We start from the raw sequence: 24281 nt of genomic DNA, 5'->3' as shown, positions 1-24281 counted from the left end.
GTCAAGGCTAACGAGGACATAATTTGATGGTAGTATGTAGCCATTATACTTATTTACCATCTCAAAAGAATCTTTAATGTAATATTGACTTTCATAATTATATGCATTAGTAAGTATGTCTGTAACAAAAGCTGAGATATTTTCAGTGGGTGTTCCAATGGAAGCTACTATGGGACGAACCGATAGTGTTGGTTTGTGGATTTTTGGCAAAGCATAAAACTTTGCAATGTTCCCATTATATGTTGTTAGTTTTTTCTTTGTATTACGGTCAATCTCATTGGAAGAGGCTAAGGATGCGATTAATGTATTGCATTTCCTTTGCAGAGAAGAAGTGGGATTGGATGTAAGTGAAACATAAGATCTATCATTATTTATAAGAGAAGAACACAGTTGTAAGTAGTGAGTTCTTTCTAAGATGACTGTAACATTACCTTTGTCTGCTTTTGTCACTAAGAGCTCAGGATTGTATTTAAGAAATTTTTTAGTTTTAGTATATAAGTTATGAAAAAAAGTATTAGATGATTTAGAAGTATTCAAAATGTGATTAGTGATAATGTTGGTGGTTCTTGATCGGATTAAGTTTTGTTCTAATTCAGATGGCAATAAAGAAATTATGTATTCTAAGTCTGCTAAAAGTGTTTTTACTTGAAAATCTTTTCCTAACTTTGGTTCGATGCTAAATTTATTTCCTAATGCCAAGAAACCTAGAATATCATCAGGAATAGTTGTGGTAGATAAATTTTTAATCCATTTTGGATCAGTTTTAAGAACAGATTTACAACAGGACTGATATAGTGAGTTAATTTTTTTGATATTGTCTGATTTAATTGAATAAAATATTTTATTATATCTAATAGATTGAATATGTGAAAATTGCATCCAATCATATTCCGAGGTTGATCTAATGATTTCGGTTTTTTGTTCAGTGAGTGATTTTTCTAACTGTTTGAGAACTCTATGATTGGTTGCAATCTCAACATTTAAAAGTTTGCTATCTAACCTGATAATTTGTTGACATCCCTGCAATTGCCAGAAACCATTTCTGTGAATATAGTTTTGGACAGAGGAGGTGGCATGAATAATGTGTTTTGGTGTTATACCTTTAGAACGACATGACAATAAAAAAAGTCTCCGATTCCTTTCTTTTGCTAGTCTGACATTAGTTTTTTGGTAATCCTTGAGCAACCTCAACGCCTCAGCACCATAATTAACACGTATGTTGGTATAGAACCCCATGTTCCTCTAAAAAGAAAAGAAATTTAATCTTTGCAGATTAGTTAAATAGTAAACTCTTAAATATTGGGGAAATCTGCAAGAAAGACTCTAATGTGTATCAATTGTTTCGCCGAACGTTTTCGCCAAAGAGAATTAATTTGGCTTCTTCAGGGCTGAAAGAGAATAAATTATAATTAGCTACCATATATTATCTATTAAAACATTATTGATCTTATTGATCTCACCTTCCTTCGCGACTAACAATGCTGATCCTGATGTCTTAAGTGGGAACCCAGTCTCGGATACTCCTATAAACAAATATTTTTCATTACCATATTTCAGAGATATCACTCCGGGGTTAACAAGGATTCTGAAAAGTGTTGAAAATAGCTTTGGCAATAATAATAACAACATTAAACTTAATGTGGCTTATAGATCAGCCCTAACAATTAATAATCTTTATTCTAAGATAAAAGATAAGACTCCCATAGATAGGCTTAGTAATATTGTCTACAACATTCCATGTCTCTCTTGCAACAATTCCTACATCGGTCAAACATCTCAATTATTGAAATCACGTATTACACTACACAAAAGTGATTCTCGACTTCACCCTGACCGTTGTGCATTAGCCAAACATGTCCATTCCACTGGTCATCTCATGGACTATACTAACACCACAATTCTCCACCGTGAGAACAATAAATCTAAAAGAGAGCTCATTGAAATGTCTTATATTTTCCTTAACGATTTCTCCATTAATGTTAAGAGTGACATCAAGAATCTAAGCGATATATACCACCTGTTACTTAAATCACAACCTTAACGACATAGAGATTCATACGAACTAATGAAGTTGTTAGCGCTTGCGTTCTGGCTCAAACAGAACCTCACTTTTAACTGTCTGAAAATCAAAAATTTAGTTATTGCCGACAATTCAAAGAATTACCTCCTTTTAAATGTAGTTACATTGGGTTTTTCGATTAACCTTGGGTAAGCCTTTACGTGTCAAGTTCAAAGCTACCATATATTTAAAACCTTATAAAAAACTTTTTTTTTTGCACATAGTAACAAAAAACACCACTATGTTACTAGCAATGTTTTTTAATATTCTAACTCTACAATTCTAAGTTACGGTAAGATCAATAATGTTTTAATAGATAATAATATATGGTAGCTAATTATAATTTATTCTCTTTCAGCCCTGAAGAAGCCAAATTAATTGTCTTTGACGAAAACGTTCGGCGAAACACTTGATACACATTAGAGTCTTTCTTGCAGATTTCCCCAATATTTAAGAGTTTACTATTTAACTAATCTGCAAAGATTAAATATCTTTTCTATATATATATATATATATATATATATATATATATATATATATATATATATATATATACATCTAGCGGTTAATGTAAGCTCCGTTCTAAAACGGTATTATACTAACTCCAGTAGAATATACACCGTGTATTTTATTATCTGAGTAGCGCTTTATGTAGACTCCGACCAACACGTAGGATTAAGTGAACTCCACAAAAGGATAAGCCATTTTTGGGATCCGTATTTATGATATTGCATATACTTCTAAACTCCTGCGATGTTGCCAATAATTGTATTAGTAGTAGATTTTCAAATTTTACAGCAGGTACATTCTGGAACTTGAAATTTATTTCAATATCCATCAATTTAATCATGGAGGAATTTAAGGACTATTTGGCTAATTTATGTAGTTAAATATAAATTGTTAACCGACATATACCTTTATTTTACTTTTTAGTTTTAATAAGCAAGGCGGTAATTTATATTACTTGCTTTATATAACTTGGAAAAGCGAAAATTTCCGTTTTTAATAATTAGTATTTTTTATTAAAATGCATTGGCATTAAAACATTTAGTACATAAATGTACGTATATCAAATAGAGTAATCGTGTAACAGTTTTTGAAATTAGAAGCCCCTTCGGTAAGATTATAAAGTTTGTTACCACAAAAAATCTACTAGCATGCACAGAGGTGAGAGAGACCTACACAGAAGAAGATCTATTTTTAGCGAATGACAGGGCCATCTATGTAGCCAACCATTGGAAATACAAAATTTAAAGCTGTTGGTGTTCCGGACACGGAAAGTAAAGTAAGTATAAAAAGAGGTAAAAGTAAAATGAAAAGAAAAATAAAACACTTATATAATATGTAGACCTGAAAGTGCGCCGAAGGGTTTGAAATAAGAATTTACCTAAGAAATGAAATAAGAATTTACCTAATATAAAACAGATCTGAAAGAGAACAAAAAACAGATCAAAGAATTAATACAGATTAAGTACATCCTTAAGTAACATATCTCAAATCCGCCTGCAGTTTTGTTGGGTAGATCGAGTAGCTCGACAGAACTGTTGCCGGTCCCAAGCCCAAATAAAGGAGCAGGGAGTCTACAGCCCGTTTAGCACTCTACTGATAGACTTTAAAACCATACAGCTCATAGAAACAGAATTATGCCTCGGGACAGGAATGATTTCATTACGACGACTAACGGGAGAAAGAGGACAACGAATTTGTGGTAAACGAGAAATACACTTTAGAAAGAGAGCAGAAAATTACAAAAGAGCTTGTAGAAAAAAAATATAGACATGTGTGCGCTAAAAGATACAAAGAAAAAAGGAAAAGGGTCAAATTATTATAGATGACCATCTCATGATTTACAGTGGTGTTGCCAAAGAAACCAGAGCCAAAGAAGGAGTCGCTCTGTTAGTACACAAAAATTTTTTACACCAAGTATAAAAATAGTAAGTGTAAAAATTAAACTGGATGTCAAACCTCTGAATGTGATAGCAATTCATACACCAGAGAACAACAAAGATACCACCACAAGGGAAAACTTCTACGAACACCTTCAGACTGTAATAAACGAGACCCCAAATGATAAATATATAATCATTATGGGTGATTTTAACGCCCGTGTTGGCAATGATTTAGTTCCAGGGATAAAACAGCGATATAACGAAAATATCAGAAATGAAAACGGAAACCTTCCAACGGACCTCTGCAGCAAAAACCAGATACGTAATAATAATACATTTTTCCCTCACAAAGAACAATACAAATACATTTTTGAAAACAGTAGAGGACAAAAATCTATTATAGACTATATTCTGTTGAAAAGAGAGCACTAACATCAGCAGAAATAGAAAGCGATCACAAATTGGTATTGTGACGAATGAAAACACATATATGTGATAACAAAACACCGAAATACACCACAAAGATAAAAGTCGAAAGCTTACAGGATGACTCCACAAGATACCTATTCCAGAAAAGAAGAACCGAAAAAAACAGAAAAACATATATCACAGAAAGTGATGGAGTCGAAGAAAGCTGGGCAAAAGTTAAGTCTAATATCTTAGCCTCGGCCAAGAAAGTTCTTGGTAAAAGAAATATAAATAAATTGAAGGAAAAATGTAAAGAAAACAAAAAAGCTTACCTGAAATACATGTCAACCAAAACACAAGAGGCATAACATAATTACAAGACAATTAGAAACGAAACACATGCACTTATAAGAAAAATAAAAAATGGTCACTGGGAACGTTTTTCGAAAGAAATGGTACATAATTTTTCTCGTCTGCAAAAGGAAATATAGCGCTTCATCAGACGTCAAAGAACGGAGGTAAAGTTACTAATAGAACTAAAATACATAGAAAATGATACGTGGATTGACTACCTAAAAAAGCTATATACAGGAGAAAAACAAACGACGCTAGAACCGGAAACATCAGAAATTACAACATATAAAGAACTTAATATAAATGTACAGGAAGTTCGGAAAATACTTGAAAACCTGAGGAAGAGAAAAGCAGCCGATAAAGACGGGATACCAAACGAATACTGAAATATTGTGGAGCAACAATGACAAATGAATGAAAAATTAACAACATTAATTAATAAAATTATAAAACACAATAAAATGCCGGAAGAATGGAGAAGGAGCGAACTAACTCTACTATTTAAAAAAGGAGATAAAATCAGACAAAAAACTACACAGGTATAAACTTGTTAAATACTACGCTAAAACTTACAACTAAAATTTTACAAGTACTAATTAATCACAATATAAGTTTAGCAGATGAACAACCGGGTTTTTTTAGTGGTAGATCGTGTACAGATGCAAAATTCGTGATAAAGCAAATTACTGAGAAATCACTGAAGTATAATAGACCAGCATTCCTGTGTCTGATTGACCTAAAGAAAGCGTTTTACAAAGTAAGACTGAAAGATGTAATCCATCTTCTGTATAATAGAGAAGCTCCCCTAAATATTATAAAAACTATCGAAAACATCGACCAAAACAACAAAATTGAAGTCAGAATAGAGGGACAACTTACAGAATCTATAGAAATAGGCAGCAGAATAAGACAAGGGGATTCGTTAAGATTTAGCCCCATGCTCTTCAATTTGATCATAGATCAAATCATCAAAAGCGTTAACAAACGAAGAGGATACAGAATGGGAAACAAAGAAATTAAAATACTCCGTTACGCAGATGACGCAATATTAATAGCCCAAGATGAAGATAGTTTGCAAAGACTGGTCCACAAATTTAACATAAGAGCAAAAGAATTTAATATGACAATCTCATCTCAGAAAACTAAAACAATAGTAGTCAGCAAAGGACCACAGATGTAAAATAGAAATTGATGGCATTAGCAGAAACAAGACCCGACACAGCCACAACGCAAAGAATAATGGACGCGGCAGAGATGAGAGTACTGAGAAGAATTACAGGAAATACTCTGAGAAATCGAAAAGAAAATGTAACGTATAGTGTATAAATGAATGGATACAAAATAGAAAAAAAGAATGAAATAACCACATAGGTAATGGAAATAAAATACCTGGCATTATGAATTTATTATGACAATTTCATCTCAGAAAACTAAAACAATAGTAGTCAGCAAAGAACCAACTAGATGTAAAATAGAAATTGATGGCATCAGTATTGCACAAATAATGGAAATAAAATACCTGGGAATTACACTGTCTAGCTACGGAGACCTGGACAAAGAAGTGAGAGATCAAGTACTAAAAGCAAATAGACTGGCAGGATGCCTTAATAACACTATATGGCTAAACAGACACATTAACACTGAGATGATATCAATTTATAAAGCCAGTGTAAGACATATAATGACATATGCCTCAGAAACAAGACCCGACACAGCCACAACGCAAAGAATATTGGAAAAGGCAGAGATGAGAGTACTGAGAACAATTATAGGAAATACGCTGAGAAATAAAAAAAAAAGTGAAGACATTAGAAGAAAATGTAACGTAAAGTGTATAAATGAATTGACACAAAATAGAAAAAAAGAAAGGAATAATCACATAAGCAGAATGGAGGAGACCCGTGACGTCAAAATTGCAAGAGATAAGTCACGAATCGGCAGAAGATGTATCGGACGATCTTGCAAAAGATGAAGTGATAACCTTCCATAGAGGTATTATTCCGCCAATGAACAAGTAAAATTGCTTATAAAGAGAAATAATAACAAGAAAAAAAAAGTAACATCTCTCAGATAAATAAGCGGAACAACAGAAACTGAGTATAAACGTGAAATTCCAGAAATAACATTAAATAAATTACCGCAAATCGTACGAACTGAAATAAGTGTTATTTTCTGCACATACATATATATATATATATATATATATATATATATATATATATATATAGATATATATATATATATATATATATATATATATATATATATATATATAATAAGATATATATATATATATATATATATATATATATATATATAATATAATAAGAACTATATATTTAAACCAAGTGACAGAAAAAAAATTATATATACATTTACTTCTAAATGAATAACGTCTATAAAATTATTATTACAGTTAAAGCTTATACAAGCGACAAAATTTTTAAAACAATTAGACCGAACATAATATCATAACTGTAAAACATAATATATACGGAAACAATAAAGAAATAGATATGTTTAGTGGTTATGAAACCGCTTGTCGTCTGCTATGAATTTTATTACAGAATCAAGTTACCATAAGACACCGAAATATTTTGTCTGAGTAATGACTTACTACGATAAAAAGAAATAGAATACTTTTATAATACACAACGTTATAAAGGTGAAACTATAAAAAGATATACATATATAATATAATAATGATATATATGATGATTCATAAACGCATGTTAATAACAATTGGTAATAAAGACATAAAGATACCCACTAGAAAGTTTATAATTTCAAAACGACAGTAAAATAACGTTCAATTCAAAGGTTCAAATCGCGACATAATATGAAATAATTCAACAGCAAGTAAAAGTACTTTTTCTTTACCTATTTCTTTGTCGTCTTCTGAATCTTCATTTCCATTCGTTCCTATCTAAGCACATGTTATCCACAAGGTACTTCTTCATTTTTTATTCACTACTCTTTTTGCTATGGCTTTCGTCATTTTATTTATTCATATCGTTCTCACTCATAACACATATTGGGTAGTTTATTGTTTCATTAAACTTTTTCTGTTTATATCCGTATCATAAAGTTTTCTAGTTATTATAGCGTATATAGTATATGTTAATTCCATTGTATTTCTTATATTTTCAATATATCCAATCAAGATTTTCGAGCAGCTCTGAACCATTGGCCCATTTTTGTTGCTTTTGTCACTGTTTCTCCTTTCTTTTAACTACAACTTTTCTCCACGTTGATCGGTCTTCTACATATCTGCAATCAAATGAAATATTAACTTTTTGAGATATCCGAATATCATTATAAGAGCTTTCTTCATTCAGTATCTGTTCTTAATCTATACGGATTTGTAGCATTATACGAATAAGGCCTTATTTGTTTTATTCATTCTTCGTAATTTGCATCAATATATTAAAATAGGTCTGAAGTTTGTATTATGCTCTTTATTCCTTCAGTGACGGTATTATTAACTGTGATTATTGATCCAATAATATTTAAGTGTTCCATACTTTCGAAATTTCAGTTGTAGACTTTTTGTTTTATCTAGATTTATTTAATTGGTGTCTTCTGTGTATTTGCTTGTATTTGGTTTTCACTTCGTTGATGTTTTAGTTTCTTATGAAGTCGATATCATCAGCATTATGTTAGGAGCTGCTTTGTACATTGGACCGTTAACGGATTACATGTTAAATGGACGTTATATCTATTTTGGTAGGCTGTTCGTTAATTTTTTAACTATTTGAATTAAGAATTTGTATTTTATTAGATCTCTGGTTTATTTATTTTATACGTCTGATGTTTTGTTTCCTGTATCGTTCCTACAAGGATTTTGCTGGATACCGACATAGGGAACCTGGTGGTACGTACATGATGTTTTGATTACCAACAGTAGAAAATTTGTCCTGCTGTAAAATCATGATTATTTTACTATAAAATATAATGTTGTTTAATAATAATAAAGTTGTTTCACTTTGCTTTCTCCATCCAGGTCGCAGTGAGACTGCTACCATTATACCTTCTGGTATTTAATATTTTGCCGATCAAGCAACACTTCCTATAGTCATTAACTTGGTACTGATATCTCTACTCCCCGATTTCAGCAAGCAGTCACCAAACTATTAAAACTGCTACATTCATGCCTCCTATTCAGTGGCGGCTCGTGGCTTGAAAGACAAGGTCGGCAAGGTATTTTTTGTCTCCTCAGATAGGTATACCGTCTAATAAAGACTAAGTAAATCATCATAGGAGATTTTTTGTTTTCTTAATTTTTGTTTTTTTTTTCCTATAAATTTAGAACCTAAACATGTTTATAAATTAACTCAAGTCTACGTTGTTTGGAAGTAACAAAATGGGTTATAACGTCATCGTAAAATTTATTAGAGTTTTGGAGAGATTTTAAAAGTGTTTTTTCTATTGACATTTGAGACAAGCTTGACATTCTCTCTTGTTTCAAGGTATTTCGACAATAAGTTTTGATTCTTTTGAGGCAAGAGAAATCTCGTTCATTTGAGGCAGACGTTGGTGGTAATGAGAGAATTAATGACAATAATTTATTAATTTCGGTAACAGTTTGTTGTAATGAATTGCAGTATATAAAATATATATATATATATATATATATATATATATATATATATATATATATATATATATATATATATATATATATATATATATATATATATATATATATATATATATATATCTTGTAACTTATCCCATCTTCCGAAAATATTTGGACCAGCATATAAAACTTTTAATTCATTTTCTAATTTTATTTTATTAAAGAATGATGGATAATTTTTAATTAACCTGTCTAATAAATATCTTGGTAATTCTTTGGCGTAACTTTTAAATTTTGAATCGTCAAAGAGGTCAAAAATTTGCAAATCTTCAAAATTCGAAAAACGAGTATCTATTTGCATAATAATAGTATCCAAAATTTCAAAATATACTCGTTTTTCGATATCTGTTTCTGTGTCATGCCTTTGTCTTTTTTTTGGGGGTTCGGAAATATCAAGCGAGTCCAAAACTTCACTGCGTATATACTGGAAATGTATCATTAATCATTACGAAAATCTCTGAGATTTTGCACCAGTCTTGTTATTCTATTTTTGGAATGAATAATGTCAGCTAACTGATTTTGAACAACATTAAATATCAAATCGGTTTGGGTAAACACTTTCTTAAAAATATTTAAAAGTATGTTAAAAGAATAATCATTTAATAAAGTTTTCAAACCGATTGCTTCACAGATCGAGATATCATCACTTTGAAAATCGTCGCATTCAATAATAAAATCAAAAACTTCCAAAAGCTCCAAAAATTTAACTTTTAATACACATAAGAAATAATTATATGCAGAAGAAACACAAATTTAAAAACGTTATCCACTTATTGTACGCAAGAGAGATACCTCTAGGAAAAATCAAAACGACCGAAAATGTATACCAAAATAACACAATAAAAGTAAAAGTAGAAGAAGAACCAACCGACCCTAATAAAGCTGATAATGGGATAAGACAGGGATATTTCCTGAGTCCTCTATTGTTCAACCTGATTATGGATGAAATAATAAAAAAGTAAGAACTAAAAAAAGATACCAAATGGAAGAAAAACAAATTAAAATATTCTGCTGTGCAAACGACGCAATACTACTCTTTCAAAATGAAGATGATTTACAACGTATGCTGCACCAATTTCATATAACTGCCAGAAAATTTAACATGTTAATTTCCCCAAAAGAGACAAAATTCATGGTTACAACAGCAAATTTACTAAGATGTTAATTGGAGATGAAAGTTCAGATAATAAAACAAGTGATGGAGTTTAAATATCTAGCCATCACATTACCTAGCTACGGAAAGCTCGAAACTAAAGTATAAGATCCAGTGAATAGAGCAAACAGAGCCGCAGGCTGCCTTAATGAAACAATATAAAGCAATAAAACTATCGGGAAAGAAACGAAAGGCAGAACTTACAAAACAGTCATCAGACCAATGACATACGCGGCAGAAACAAGACCTGACACAGAGAGGACAAAAAGGATATTAGAAACATCAGAGATGAAAACACTTAGAAAAATTGATGGTAAGACACTATGGGACAGAGCTAGAAGTACAGATATACGACGTAGATGCAAGGTGAAGAACATCAAGAACTGGTTAAGAAATAGAAGAGTAGAATGGAACGATCATATAAGCCGAATGACAACAAATAGAGTAGTAAAGACGGCAAGAGACGGTTAACCCGTAGGAAGACGATCAGTAGGAAGATCACGAAAACGATGGAACGGCAACTTACTGCAGGCACATTGAAAAATGACAGTCATGTCTATATAAAAAGAAGAAGAAGAAGAAGAAGACACAGGATAAACATTAAAATTGCTGCAAGAAAGATAAAATAAATCAGTCATATTAATGTAGAATAGCAGAGGACAGAGTGTTTAGAGAAAATAATGAATCAGTCATATTAATGTAGAATAGTAGAGGACAGAGTATTTGTCATAGCTTTGGACAAGTGCCCAATTAAAAAAAGAACACAGGTCGTCCAAAAAAGATGGAACTCTAAAAAGAAAATAGAATAGATTTAAAAAAATAAAAGCATAAACATGTCTTTTCCTACTTTTTTAATATTGAAAATACGTAAATAGAACATTGAATTAAAATGTAATCTTTGATAATCTGTGATAAACCCATCACCTGAACAGTGGCGCCGATATATGTAGTTGAAATTGTTTACACTTATTTTAACTGTTTATTTTGTTGTTATCTAGATATGAGTTGCGACCGATATCACAAATTTATTTAATTTTCATAAAGAGGCTCTTGGATTTGCTTGATATGCACTTCGCTTGTGCCGCTGGTTAATAATCAAACTCCGTGCGAAAACAAAACTGACTTTATTTTGAATTACACAATACATGAATATATAAACGCTTATTAAGTATTATGTCCGCTCGCTCTGAATGCTGTGTCACCGATCCTGTCTCGTACTTGAGGGCCGTCTGTCGTCTTTGGGGTGTCTTAAGGGACTCCCTTATCTTCACATATGGCATAATATATCTTCCTACGCTACTATGTTGCCGGATTGTAAAAATGCATAAAATAAACTTGAATTAGATAGAGGCGTGAACATGGCCCCCGCCTTGGCAAACACTGGCAACAAAATCGTCTGCTAATGCTAAATGTTCAAATGTTTAAACTACACTTAGTCCGAAACGGGTAGCAGACAGACCTTGGAAAAAGAACGAGTTATGATACCATTGTCTGTCTTTATCCTAAAAACTCTGGCTACACCATCACTGCCGCGTAAAAGTTCGATCACGCGACCTAACTTAATGGAGGTAAATTGTCCTCTTTTATGAGCACTAACGTGTTTTCCGCAACTTCACCGTTAGTAGTAGTCAATTTCGTGCGTTTTTGTAGTTCGGAGATGTATTCTTTGTTCCATCGTTCCCATATATGCTGAGAAAGCTGCTGAACATGCTGGAATTTTGAGAGCCGATTAACTGGAACATGACGCAAATCTGGATCTGGATTGGTAATAAGTGGTCTTCCGATGAGAAAATGTGCAGGGGTTAATGGGGAGAGATCATTTGGATCACAGGATAAAGGATGAATCGGTCGGGAATTTATTATAGCTTCAATCTGCACAAGCAACGAATAAAATTCCTCGAACGTTAAGTGCGCGTTTCCCAAAACCCTATGCAAATGATGCTTAACTGTTCTTACTCCGCTTTCCCACAGTCCGCCAAAATGTGGAGAATAGGGAGGTATGAAGGACCACGAAATATTATTCTTTAGCAAGGATTCTCTTATCGCGGGAGTGTGCTGCTCTAAAAATTTTCTTAACGATTTTAACTCCGAACTAGCTGCTATAAAATTGGTTCCATTGTCGGAAACCATCTTTTGAGGCTTGCCTCTTCGCGCAATAAATCTTTTAAAGGCCAACAGAAATGATTCCTTAGACAGTTCTGTAACTAATTCTAAATATATGGCCTTCGTACAAAAACAAATAAAAAGACACATGTAACTCTTTATTAGTTTACAACCTCGACCCTTTCTATCGCGAATTAAGAAAGGGCCCGCATAATCTACACCTGTTACAATAAACGGTGGGCCACCTGCGAGACGCTGGGCAGGTAGGTCACCCATTATTGGCTGAATGGATTTAGATTTTAATCTAAAACATTTTACACATTTATGTACGGTACGCCGCGCTAAATTTCTTCCTGATAACGGCCAGAAAGTTTCTCTTATAGTTGCAAGTAAAAGCTGAGGACCAGCATGCATAAGATCCTTGTGAAAATGATTAAATATTAACGATGTAACTATATGATCTGCCGCTAAAATAATGGGATGTTTTTTGTCATACGTAAATTTGGAATGCTTTAAACGCCCGCCTACTCTCATGATGCCCTGATCATCAAGAAATGGAGATAAATCATTTTGTAAGGTTGGTCCGGCCATTTGAATACTATTTAATGAAATGCCGTTTGTAGTTGGCGCATTACAATCGAACACAACGCGCAAACGTGTCGTCAAAGAATTTTCCTTAATTACTGGATGATGTGGCATAAAATAAAATGTAGTATTTACCCTAAAGTCTGTTGCCGCTTCCGTAATTCTGCATAAACCTTTCATATGTCCTAACTCTTTATATTCCTGGATGAATTCGCTATAAAGAGTTTTAAGATTGGCATCTTTATTCAATTTACGCTCGAGATTTAAAAATCTATTTTTTGCTTGACGAAATGAATCACCGAGTGAACTTATCGGTTCTTTGAATGGCAATGATACTATGAATTTGCCTGTCGCGTCGCGTTTCACCGTATCTTCGAAATGTTTTTCGCATGCAATTTCTTCGCCCGAGAGTGCAGGTTTTCCATTAAAAACCTCTTCAAGTTCCCAGAACTTACTTAGCTGTTCTGTAACTTCGATTGTGTTTGTGAAATTACACTTAGTTATTCGCTTTTCTGATGCTTTGTTTTGGCTGATATACGGCCCTGCTATGATCCAGCCAAACATTGTTTCTTGCATGAATGGTTTATTTTTACCTAAACTAATTCTGTTTGCGCCCAGTATTTGCCAAAATAGATCACTTCCTATCAACAATTCGACCTTTTGTGGTTTATGAAAATGATTATCCGCTAATTTTAGATGTTTAGGTATCTGCAAATCGCTAATGTTTATTTCAGATGCCGGCACGCACCCCGTAATTTCTGGTATTACGAAACAATTTAAAGTTGTATGAAAAGTTATATCGCTACGCGACTGTATATTTATTTCGCATTTAAATCGAACGGGAGATGCAATATTATTTATGCCCATGACTGATATGTTCGCGCTTGTCGTTTTTAATCTAAGTTTATCGCATAAATTTTCGGTTATGAATGAGCTTTGTGAACCGCAATCTAGCAAAGCTCGCACTATGTATGCCTTACCTTGGCCGTCAAAAATATTAACTAATACTGTGGACAGTATAGTTTGATCTGCAGCGCTAACTGCCAAAACTGACAAATTGGTAGTGTTTAAACTACCTTGTATATTATCTGCAGATCGTATATCGCTCGCGTTTCCTACCGGTTGATGAACTAAAGCTGCGTTCTGTTCGCTTGACCTATCTGGATGCAATAACGTATGGTGTTTTGACGCACATTTCTTGCATGTTGATTGTCTACACCGCTTATAGAAATGTCCAGGTTTAAGACAATTCGTGCAAAGATTGACCTGTCTTACTTTATTAAACCTGTCCCTAGATGAAAGTTTTGAAAATTCGCCGCATTGATAAATGGTGTGTTCCCTTTTGCAAATAGGGCAACACTGTGTATTATCCGATTTATTTAAAGTTTCCTGTGATGAATATAGACCGCGAATGTTATATGAATATTTCGTATTCCGTGAATATGCGCCCGCCTGAGAAATATTCCGTGTATTTTGTTTTTCAGCTTGATTTACCTCAAGAGATTCTAAGAGGTCCGCCCTTGATTTTAAAAACGTTTTAAAATCATCAAAACTAGGAATTTCATTATGTGTTTTGCTATTCTCCCATGCGCGTAAAGTTGATGTATCGAACTTACAAGAAATAATATGAATAAGGAGTATGTCCCACGAATCAGTAGGTAGCCCTAGCTGCTTTAACGCGTACAAATGCTTCGAAAAAATGTCAACTAATTGCCGCAATCTATTAGATGACTCTTTATGTATTGGCTCTATATTAAATAAGGCATTAATATGATTGGAAATTAATAATCTCTTATTATCGTACCTTTCCCTAATTAATTTCCACGCAACTGCATAATTTTCGGCGGTAAACTCTAATGTTCGTATGACCTGCGCCGCACCGCCCTGTAATGAACTTCGTAAATAATGAAAACGCCTTATATTGTCTAAGTACTCATTTCTGTTAACTAAAGATTCAAAAAGATCTGCAAAATCTAACCAATTATTATAATTACCATCAAATTTTGGTAACTCGATAGGTTTAAGCTCAATACAATGCCCTGTATATGAATTCTTAGAGCGCTCACTTGCTTTATCGCTTTCTATACAAGCTACTTGTTGATTATCGCGAATGATTTTTCGCGCTACCGCTAATTGTGAATAATATTTGTTATAGAATTCTTCGCGCTCCGTATATTCATCCTCTAATAATTCAAATTGAACCGTATGTTCTATTTGCCCCTGAACCTCATCGAATTCGCCCTGTAAATGTTCTATATTATTTACCATTTCAATAGCCTGTAATATTTCTAAATCTGAAATCGTTTCACCCTTAGTTATTTTATCATTTAACGCTAATATAAATTTCGAAAATATTGTGAGTTTGCATTTAAAACCGCCCCTTTTTCGCTTTAAATTCTCCATAATTTTATAATGAATTATACAGTAAACAGAAACAGATTATAAATCGCTTGATATTCGACCCTAACGTTCTCAGAATTATCACATGTGCAGAATAAAGGTACAAAGACTGATAAATAAAAGGGAATGTGAAGTGGATATGCTCACCAAAATATTTGTATTCTAACAGCTAGCCTCCTGGCGCCAAGAATCTTCGCCTCAGGTCTTCACAGATTTTAAAACCACAGTTGTCCAATTATGTAACTGTCTTAAGAATAGCGTTCGACAGTCTATAACGCGCTCGGGCCACTATGAATGCACTATTTCGCCCGCTAATTTGATGACACAAATATGAGTTCGGAATTCGGTGAATTTACACTGTTTCAACACAAAAATTTGATGATTCGGCTCGAATAGACCATGGATTTGCTTGATATGCACTTCGCTAATCAAACTCCGTGCGAAAACAAAACTGACTTTATTTTGAATTACACAATACATGAATATATAAACGCTTATTAAGTATTATGTCCGCTCGCTCTGAATGCTGTGTCACCGATCCCGTCTCGTACTTGAGTGCCGTCTGTCGTCTTTGGGGTGTCTTAAGGGACTCCCTTATCTTCACATATGGCATAATATATCTTCCTACGATACTATGTTGCCGGATTGTAAAAATGCATAAAATAAACTTGAATTAGATAGAGGCGTGAACAGCTCTTTAATACCTAAAATTATTACTATACAAATCTGATTCGAAATATCGTCAAAAAGTAATACACGGCATGTAAAATTTAAATTTTTAATAAAAAGTAAAAGATTAGGCATTACTTATGGGATTCAAAGAACGAGCGTTAAGGAAGATTGAAGTACTAATAAGATCACCGCAATCGGGCCTACCCCGGGCAATGATGAATTAATTAATCGGCTAATTCTTCAGTCACCCCTTTAATATGATTTTGTCAAATTGGTCCTTTTTAGGACCAAATATTCTAATAACATATGTCTATAACTGTTAAGGGTATATCTAGAGATCAAGAAACTTTACTTTACTTAAACTTATCAGACATATGAGCTAAACACGAATGTAACTTACTTCTAGTACAGGAAACACATATAGGGCCTAACCTAGGGTATTTGGTATATAGCTGATCGCTGAAGACCACATCATAGATATAGACATGCTATTTCTGTCGGAAAAGAAGCAAAGAATAACTTAAAGTAAGAAAGGACAAAACCAGTCAGCCGAGAGAACCTTTTAACGATGTTGAGCTTGGATCCACCATCTACATATTTAATGAAAAATAATACAACTACCGATATTGAGGATTCGAGCACAAAGCTTATTACGAAACCTGTACCAAAAACACTCTACAATGGCTTATCCGGATGATGAACAACTGTATTCAAATTATGGAGATACCCAAAATTTAGAGACAAGCCAAAGTTGTTACCTTGCTTAAACCTGGCAAAAAAAAGACCGGGTACGAAAAATATCCGGTTACCCACTTACACTGTCTGCGTATGCCAACATAAGAGAATATTTTTTGTATCACTCACTGGTAAGAATAGCAGATGAAGAACGGTCTCGCTTGGGGTAGCATAAAGGCACCTACACCGTATAACATTTACACAAATAAACGATCCATACCGGTAGATACTATTACTTCTATTATATAGACGAGACACCTAATATTGCACAATAAAAATAAACTATGAATCAATTTTCAGCCAAAACCCCTGAAAAACTCGTGGGTGTTCCTTCAATTTCCTCAACATAGACGTTTTCACAAAACTGAACATCCAATCTTGTCATAAAATCATTGAACTGTAGACTTCCTATAAATTCCTTAAAAATAGTTTGTATCACACCGGGTCAGTCACAGCTTATTGTTTAAAACTAAAAGGTAAATTGAGGACCAGAAATAATATTCTTCGCAAGCTTGTCAGCTAAAAATGAGGCGCACGTCCTTCCGCCCTTAAAACATAGACGCTTGTACTATATGCTTCTGCTGCCGAATATATCTTGTTAGACAAATTAACCATTCTTTCTTTTTGTGCACACTACTAACCATTTTAACACAAAAATATCTATTGTAGCACTTAACCATATTTATTTTGAGATAGCCTTTTATCGAGATATCATATGTAGTACACAAATAAGACCAGAACTAAAATATTAAAAAAGCTTTATACAATATATCGCAGAAGATTGGATAAAATAAAAGTAGTTTTTATTAATCAGATGCTTACATAAAATGTACAAAGACATACTCACGTAAACAAAATATATTACGAAATTTCTGTAATAAAAAAAAAACATCAAGTTCGGCATTGAACTAATAAAATTATATTAAATGAAAAAACAACATCGTTAAAAATACAGAAAAAATAAAATTTTCTATGCAAGCGAACATTTCATTCAATAATAAGCTCAAAATCCTTTTGTATCTACCTACCTGTTTTTAAAGAACCAGTTACATTTTAGTACTTAGTTATACCAGGTAATATGATATCCTCTGTTACACAGTGTAATGCGTATGACATTCCACTGTCTACAAACAGTAGATAAAAATAAGGAGCCCATATAAACCGTTCAGGGTATATGTTGAAAATATACGGTATAATCGCACAGTTGCCAAACTCTCAGAGCTTACTTAAACCGATAAACGTATGGTTCAAATATACAATGAAGAAGATCTGAACGACCCCTATAATATATACACGTGAACTAAGCGATATACATTTATGATACAGGGGTATTTACGGGCTCCAAAAAATTTTTATAAATTATTAAACTCTACATGTTGATGAATCGACTGAACCAATATTACGGAATTGTCAAGTGAGCTCCGTATATCGGTATCCACTTGACCACGGAGCTCAATTGAACCTGAATTTTAACATGGGCGGGCATTATATATATATATATATATATATATATATATATATATATATATATATATATATATATATATATATATATATATATATATATATATGTGACAAAGGAGTGATACCGGAGGAATATCACGGGTAGTATCGTAATTTGAAAACGGTAAATGATGTAACAGACATTTTGCTATAGCCTGCTTTCAGTGACGAATCGGACGAGGAAGCCTCATAATAATATTTTTATTATTATAATATATATTATTGTTATTATTATATTCGCAATAAATTTTTTTTTTTCTATAAAACTGCCTTATTCATATAAATAATAGCTATAACTACAAACAACAAAATTTTCAGGGAAAACCAGTTAAATGTCATAAATATCGACCAATACCTTAAAACATTGTTATTACCCAGTAAAAGCCTTATATCTCGATCACAAAACTGGAAAATATTATACTTGGTTTATTATACATATTTGTGTTAATGTTATTTGAAGAGTAACTGATTTATTTAGATTTACAGGTAAAACCAGGTTGGCATTTCCAACTTAAATTTAGGACTAGTCAGATAGGTATTTCAACTTTTGTCAAACTTATGATAGAATATCATTTCAGATATATGCATCTTTCCCTAGAATACCTAATATCAAAAACAAGCTGACTGCTTAAATATATATATATATATATATATATATATATATATATATATATATATATATATATATATATATATATATATATATATATATATATATTTAGATATATATATATATATATATATATATATATATATATATATATATATATATATATTGTTATGATGTATTGTTTGAGAATGATGAGCAATGAGTATTTTTTTAATAATATAGGGTTTTTATCGCGGTTCTCAAAGAATTAGTTTGTAAGTACTTTTTAAAATTATCTTTATTATATCTATTATGAAACACACATATATATATATATATATATATATATATATATATATATATATATATATATATATATATATATATATATATATATATATATATATATATCTAACCTAGCCAATGTAAATTTAAAATAAACTATCTTTAAATTGAAATTCTTATGAAACTAATTAAATTCTATAGACAATGTAAAATTTAAACAAACTATCTTCAAAATTGAAATTGTTATGACACTAACTAAATTATATTAACAAATTTTTGTACCTTTCTGTCACTGAATGCCTAAATGAACTGTTTTCCACTGTATAGATTATAATCACCACTCAATGTTTTCTTCGCAGCTTCGGTTATCCTTGTTTTTGTGAAATTACTTTTTCCAATTATCAGCTTCCATCAATTTAAGATTTTTTTCTTCACCGGCATTTATAAACCACCAAGCAAACCAGCAAACAGCATTTATATTTATTCTTCTTTTCTATATACCAATATAATCACCAAATATATTATTTAATTTTAATATTCAATTAATACTTCTTCCATTATCCTCATTTATACATAACATAATTTTTAATCTTCAATAATATTTTCTTTATACTGTTTCTTAATCTTGATTTAACTCACTATATTGAACAATTGTAACTGATTGACTGCCTCTAACTAATTTTCATACTAAAACTGGCCATCATAGTAACTGTAACTCATAACTGATTGACTAACTGAATGGAATTTCTTACTAAAACTGCCATCTTGAATCCAAATCACGGGTATTTATATCTTTTCAATCTTCCAAAACCATCTGGTAGGAAATCATGTTCGATTTATTCCATTAAACACATGTCTGAATTTTCTGGAGACAGTATATGTTCGATCCACAGACATAACCATTATTCCCGAATGTTCGACCGTAAACAAAGGTCAAATTCTGCATTCTGGAGAATTCGTTAATTTTCTATTGATAATTTTGTTGACATTTAGGTTTTTCAGATCAGAATAAACACTTAAATCAGTAAATATATATAAATTAAACATTTTAAACTAACATTATTATTATAACCCCACTTTATATTCCTAATTATTTAAAATGTCACTTGGAGAGTATGTATATCTGTCTGTCACTTACATGTATAGTTGGTTGCCTAGTCACATGGCTCACTTAAATATATCTACCACATTATAATTACTAAAATACAACTTTTTACAATTATTATATGCTAATTTCTTAAAAATGCCCTCACATAAATATATTTTTATAAAATTCTCTAGTATATAACTTATTAAAATAACCAAATTTAATATCTAATATTATCTAATGTGTAACTTATAAATTAATTTCTATAAACACCAATCATATCAATATATATATATATATATATATATATATATATATATATATATATATATATATATATATATATATATATATATATATATAGATATATATATATATAGGTATATATAAATACATAAAACAAAAAGTGTTGGTCACATTGATACCAGAGGGTGTGTATATATTTATTGTAATATATTCCTATAACTAGTTAGTACGCGTAATAATAAATATCATCCCTTGATATCAGTACCAACGATGAATATAAACATTACGTGATATATGTACTAAACCGAATGAAAACAGTGTCGACGGTTTATAAGATAAGCACCAACGCGCTCACTACGCTCAACATTTTAACAGTCAAGAGTGGGTTCGAATCCTACTGTTGTCAATCTTTTTTGTTTTTTTTTAATTAATTTAATGAAATATCATAAACTGTGATAATTTTAGTATTATGTATTTTTTACATAAGTAATTTAGTATTATGTAGTTAGAAAAATTTTAGATCTAGGGTAAATATAAAAGAAAGATACAAATTGGAAGTAGAGTTCAGAAAAAATTTATCATTTAATTGGTAATAACTGTTGCGAATGAATATTTAATCCATAACTTTTGCCATAAATCACTTTATGCTAATTTTTTATTTCAGATTTAACAAAATTGTGTTTCGTTGTTTCTCTGTTTACGGTAGCAAGTCTGAAATTACATAATATTTCGTTTGTTTGTTATGAATGATAAAGTAATGAATAGGGTTTTCATTTGAGCAACAACAGCTACAAATCGGGTAAAATAATTTGATGCTGAGAACCAAAAAATGTTAACATGTAGGTAACTGGTGCAGTCATTGGCCCCAGTCACCACACCAGAAAGAGTACATCAAAGAAGTATTTGCGTTTTCATCTAACAATAACCAAAATATAGATATTAATTATTTTATGACACGTATATCAAACCAACTTTAACTAAAATTTAACAGCCAAGAATTTAACAAATTAGGGTTATGTTTTAAAAAACGCTGTGTTGATACACATATACACGTGATAAGTTTAAAATGCAAAATAAACTTTTTTTACTTCAGTCACACCAGTTGGAGGGATGCCGGTTTTCAACATCCCTTCAGAGAGAGTCTTGTTTGCTAACAGTGTCTCTTTCAGCGGTTTGTACTTGCTGTAAGTCCAATTGTTCCGCTAGCCTTCTAATGCTCAGTAATAGAAACTTAAGTGGACTCTTAAATGTGATTTAGTCTGGCCTGTTGAATAGATTGATAGAGGGAAATAAAACAATAACTTGTTTAGCTAGAACTGTAATTGAAAAAAAGGACAAGAAATAGAAACTTATAAACTGTGAGTGAATAACTAATGGTAAGGAACCTAATTAGAAAATTACAGTTTACGAACGAAAACACCATAACACTTCTCATTACGGGTTTCCTGATATATTGCGTAACTTGCGATTGCGAACGTGGAGAAAAACTCTCCGAAACTTGAAAGTAGGTCTAAGCCCTACGACGATCGCTAATTCACTGGCTTCCCCTAGCCCCTCCGAAATACTTGTCTATGCATTTTGAAGGATCTACCGGTTTAAGGTCAATATGGATTAAGGTCAAGGGATTTATTTAGGTAACCGATGCGGCGAAAATATTTTTATTTTGTTTTGAAATAGAATTATTTGATTGGAGATTATTGTTCTCCAACATTCCCCCCGGCGTTAGAGCCTTGTGGTCTAACCTACTCTTCTTTATCTTGCCTAGGGAGAACCGAAATTTTAGAGATTGCCCTTGTAAATTGACCATTGATGGTCTTTAACTTGACCACTCTGACTTTGCCATCTTGACCGGGCATTGTATCAACTACCCGTGCTAGAGGCCATTTTAGAGGAGGTACATCGTCCTCTCTAAGAAGATCTAAGTCATTGACTTTTATGTTATCCCTTGGTCGGGACCATTTTGGAGAGTTTTCTAAGCGGTTTAAGTAGTCAACAGACCACTTTTTCCAGAAACTTTGTTGTACTTTTGCAATGTGTTGAAACGCGGATAGTTTATTTTCCGGGATTTTTTCTAAGTTTTGCTCAGGATGCGCAGTCAGGCTGAAGCCTATTATAAAGTGCCCAGGACTGAGAAAAGTGTAATCAGAAGGGTCGCTGGACATGGCACAGATAGGCCTTGAATTCATCACAGCTTTAATTTGAACCATGACAGTATAAAACTGTTCGAAAGTGAAAGAAGAAGATCCTATTAGTCTACGCATATGATATTTAGCGCTTTTTACTGAAGCTTCACAGATCCCAGCCCAATGAGGAGATCTAGGGGAAATAAACTTCCATGAGATTTGATTTTCAGACAAATATTACACAATGGTTTGAGAATTTGACTTATTTTTAAAGAATTTGTATAAGTGGTAGAGTTGGTTTCTTGCACCAGAAAAACATGTGGCATTGTCACTGTAAATGACGGTTGGGTTACCACGTCGGGAGATGAACCTTTTGAGTGTTAATCGAAAGGAAGAAGTTGTTATATCAGAAACAACCTCAATGTGCACAGCTTTGGTCACCATGCACACGAAAATGGCTATGTATGCCTTGACTTTTGGCGCTTTTCGGAGTGAAGAAGATTTTAACAGAAAGGGTCCACCATAATCTACACCTATTTTTTGAAAAGGTCTTGTTGTAATGGACAACCTATCTTCAGGTAAGTTACCCATAAGCTGTTGTGCAGTAGTGCACGAAAATCGGAAACATGTGGTGCAGTTGCGAATAATTCGTTTTACTTCCTTTAGACCATTGAGAGGCCAGAATTTCAACCGAAGGTATGAGAGAACTGTTTGAGCACCAGCATGTCCCAATCTGATATGCTCATTTTTGATGATAAGATTGACGGTATGATTCTTGGATGGAAGTAGTATCGGATGTTTTTGCAAATAGTCTATGTCGGGACAGTTTGTAAGTCTGCCTCCAACTCTGAGAAAATTAGAAGAATCTACAAATGGTTTTAGTAAAACGATGTTTTTATTTGAAATAAATTTGTTATTTTTAAGCTCCGCAATTTCTTTTGAGAATGCATCACCTTGAATTTGTTTGATGATGAAATCCATAGCATAATTTAACTCCGCCACAGAAAGGGGTTCAGAAATTTTTTGTTTTTTACAATTAGAAATAAAACGAAATACGTACGCTACTGTACGTTTTAAGCGTGAAATATTTGAGAAACGTGAAAAAATTCTCATCCAGAAGTTTTCTACGTTAGAATTTACCACGAGGCTTATTTTTCGTTCCTCGGGCAGGTTTTCGAGCACTTTGTCATTTGCTAGATTGGAAACATTGAAATTTTTATCCCGTAAGCATTTAGGGCCTTGCCACCAGAAATCGCTATTGAGAATTTCAGAACCAGACATTCCTCGAGAAAGAAGGACTGCGGCATTTTGTGCAGACTTTATGTGAAGCCATGTAAAGTTTTGAGTCAACTCTTGGACAAGTGCTACCCGGTAACCCACGAAAACCGACCACCGACTTGAGTGATTTTTACACCACGACAGAGCTACCTGGGAGTCTGACCAGAGGGTGA

The 24281-nt window shown here is 32.4% G+C and overlaps 1 protein-coding gene across 1 annotated transcript; it reads right to left on the bottom strand.

Annotated features, from left to right (window-relative positions):
- Positions 1–23067: 23067 nt before the first annotated feature.
- LOC140431318 (uncharacterized) lies at positions 23068–23811 on the bottom strand. The gene has a single exon (XM_072519250.1). It carries the CDS (start codon positions 23809–23811, stop codon positions 23068–23070), a length of 744 nt encoding a protein of 247 aa, XP_072375351.1.
- Between the last annotated feature and the right edge of the window lie 470 nt (positions 23812–24281).

The sequence above is a fragment of the Diabrotica undecimpunctata genome, unplaced genomic scaffold (assembly GCF_040954645.1).
Source record: "Diabrotica undecimpunctata isolate CICGRU unplaced genomic scaffold, icDiaUnde3 ctg00000630.1, whole genome shotgun sequence".
Lineage (NCBI taxonomy): Eukaryota > Metazoa > Arthropoda > Insecta > Coleoptera > Chrysomelidae > Diabrotica > Diabrotica undecimpunctata.
This window is presented reverse-complemented; position numbering and strand designations above follow the sequence as displayed.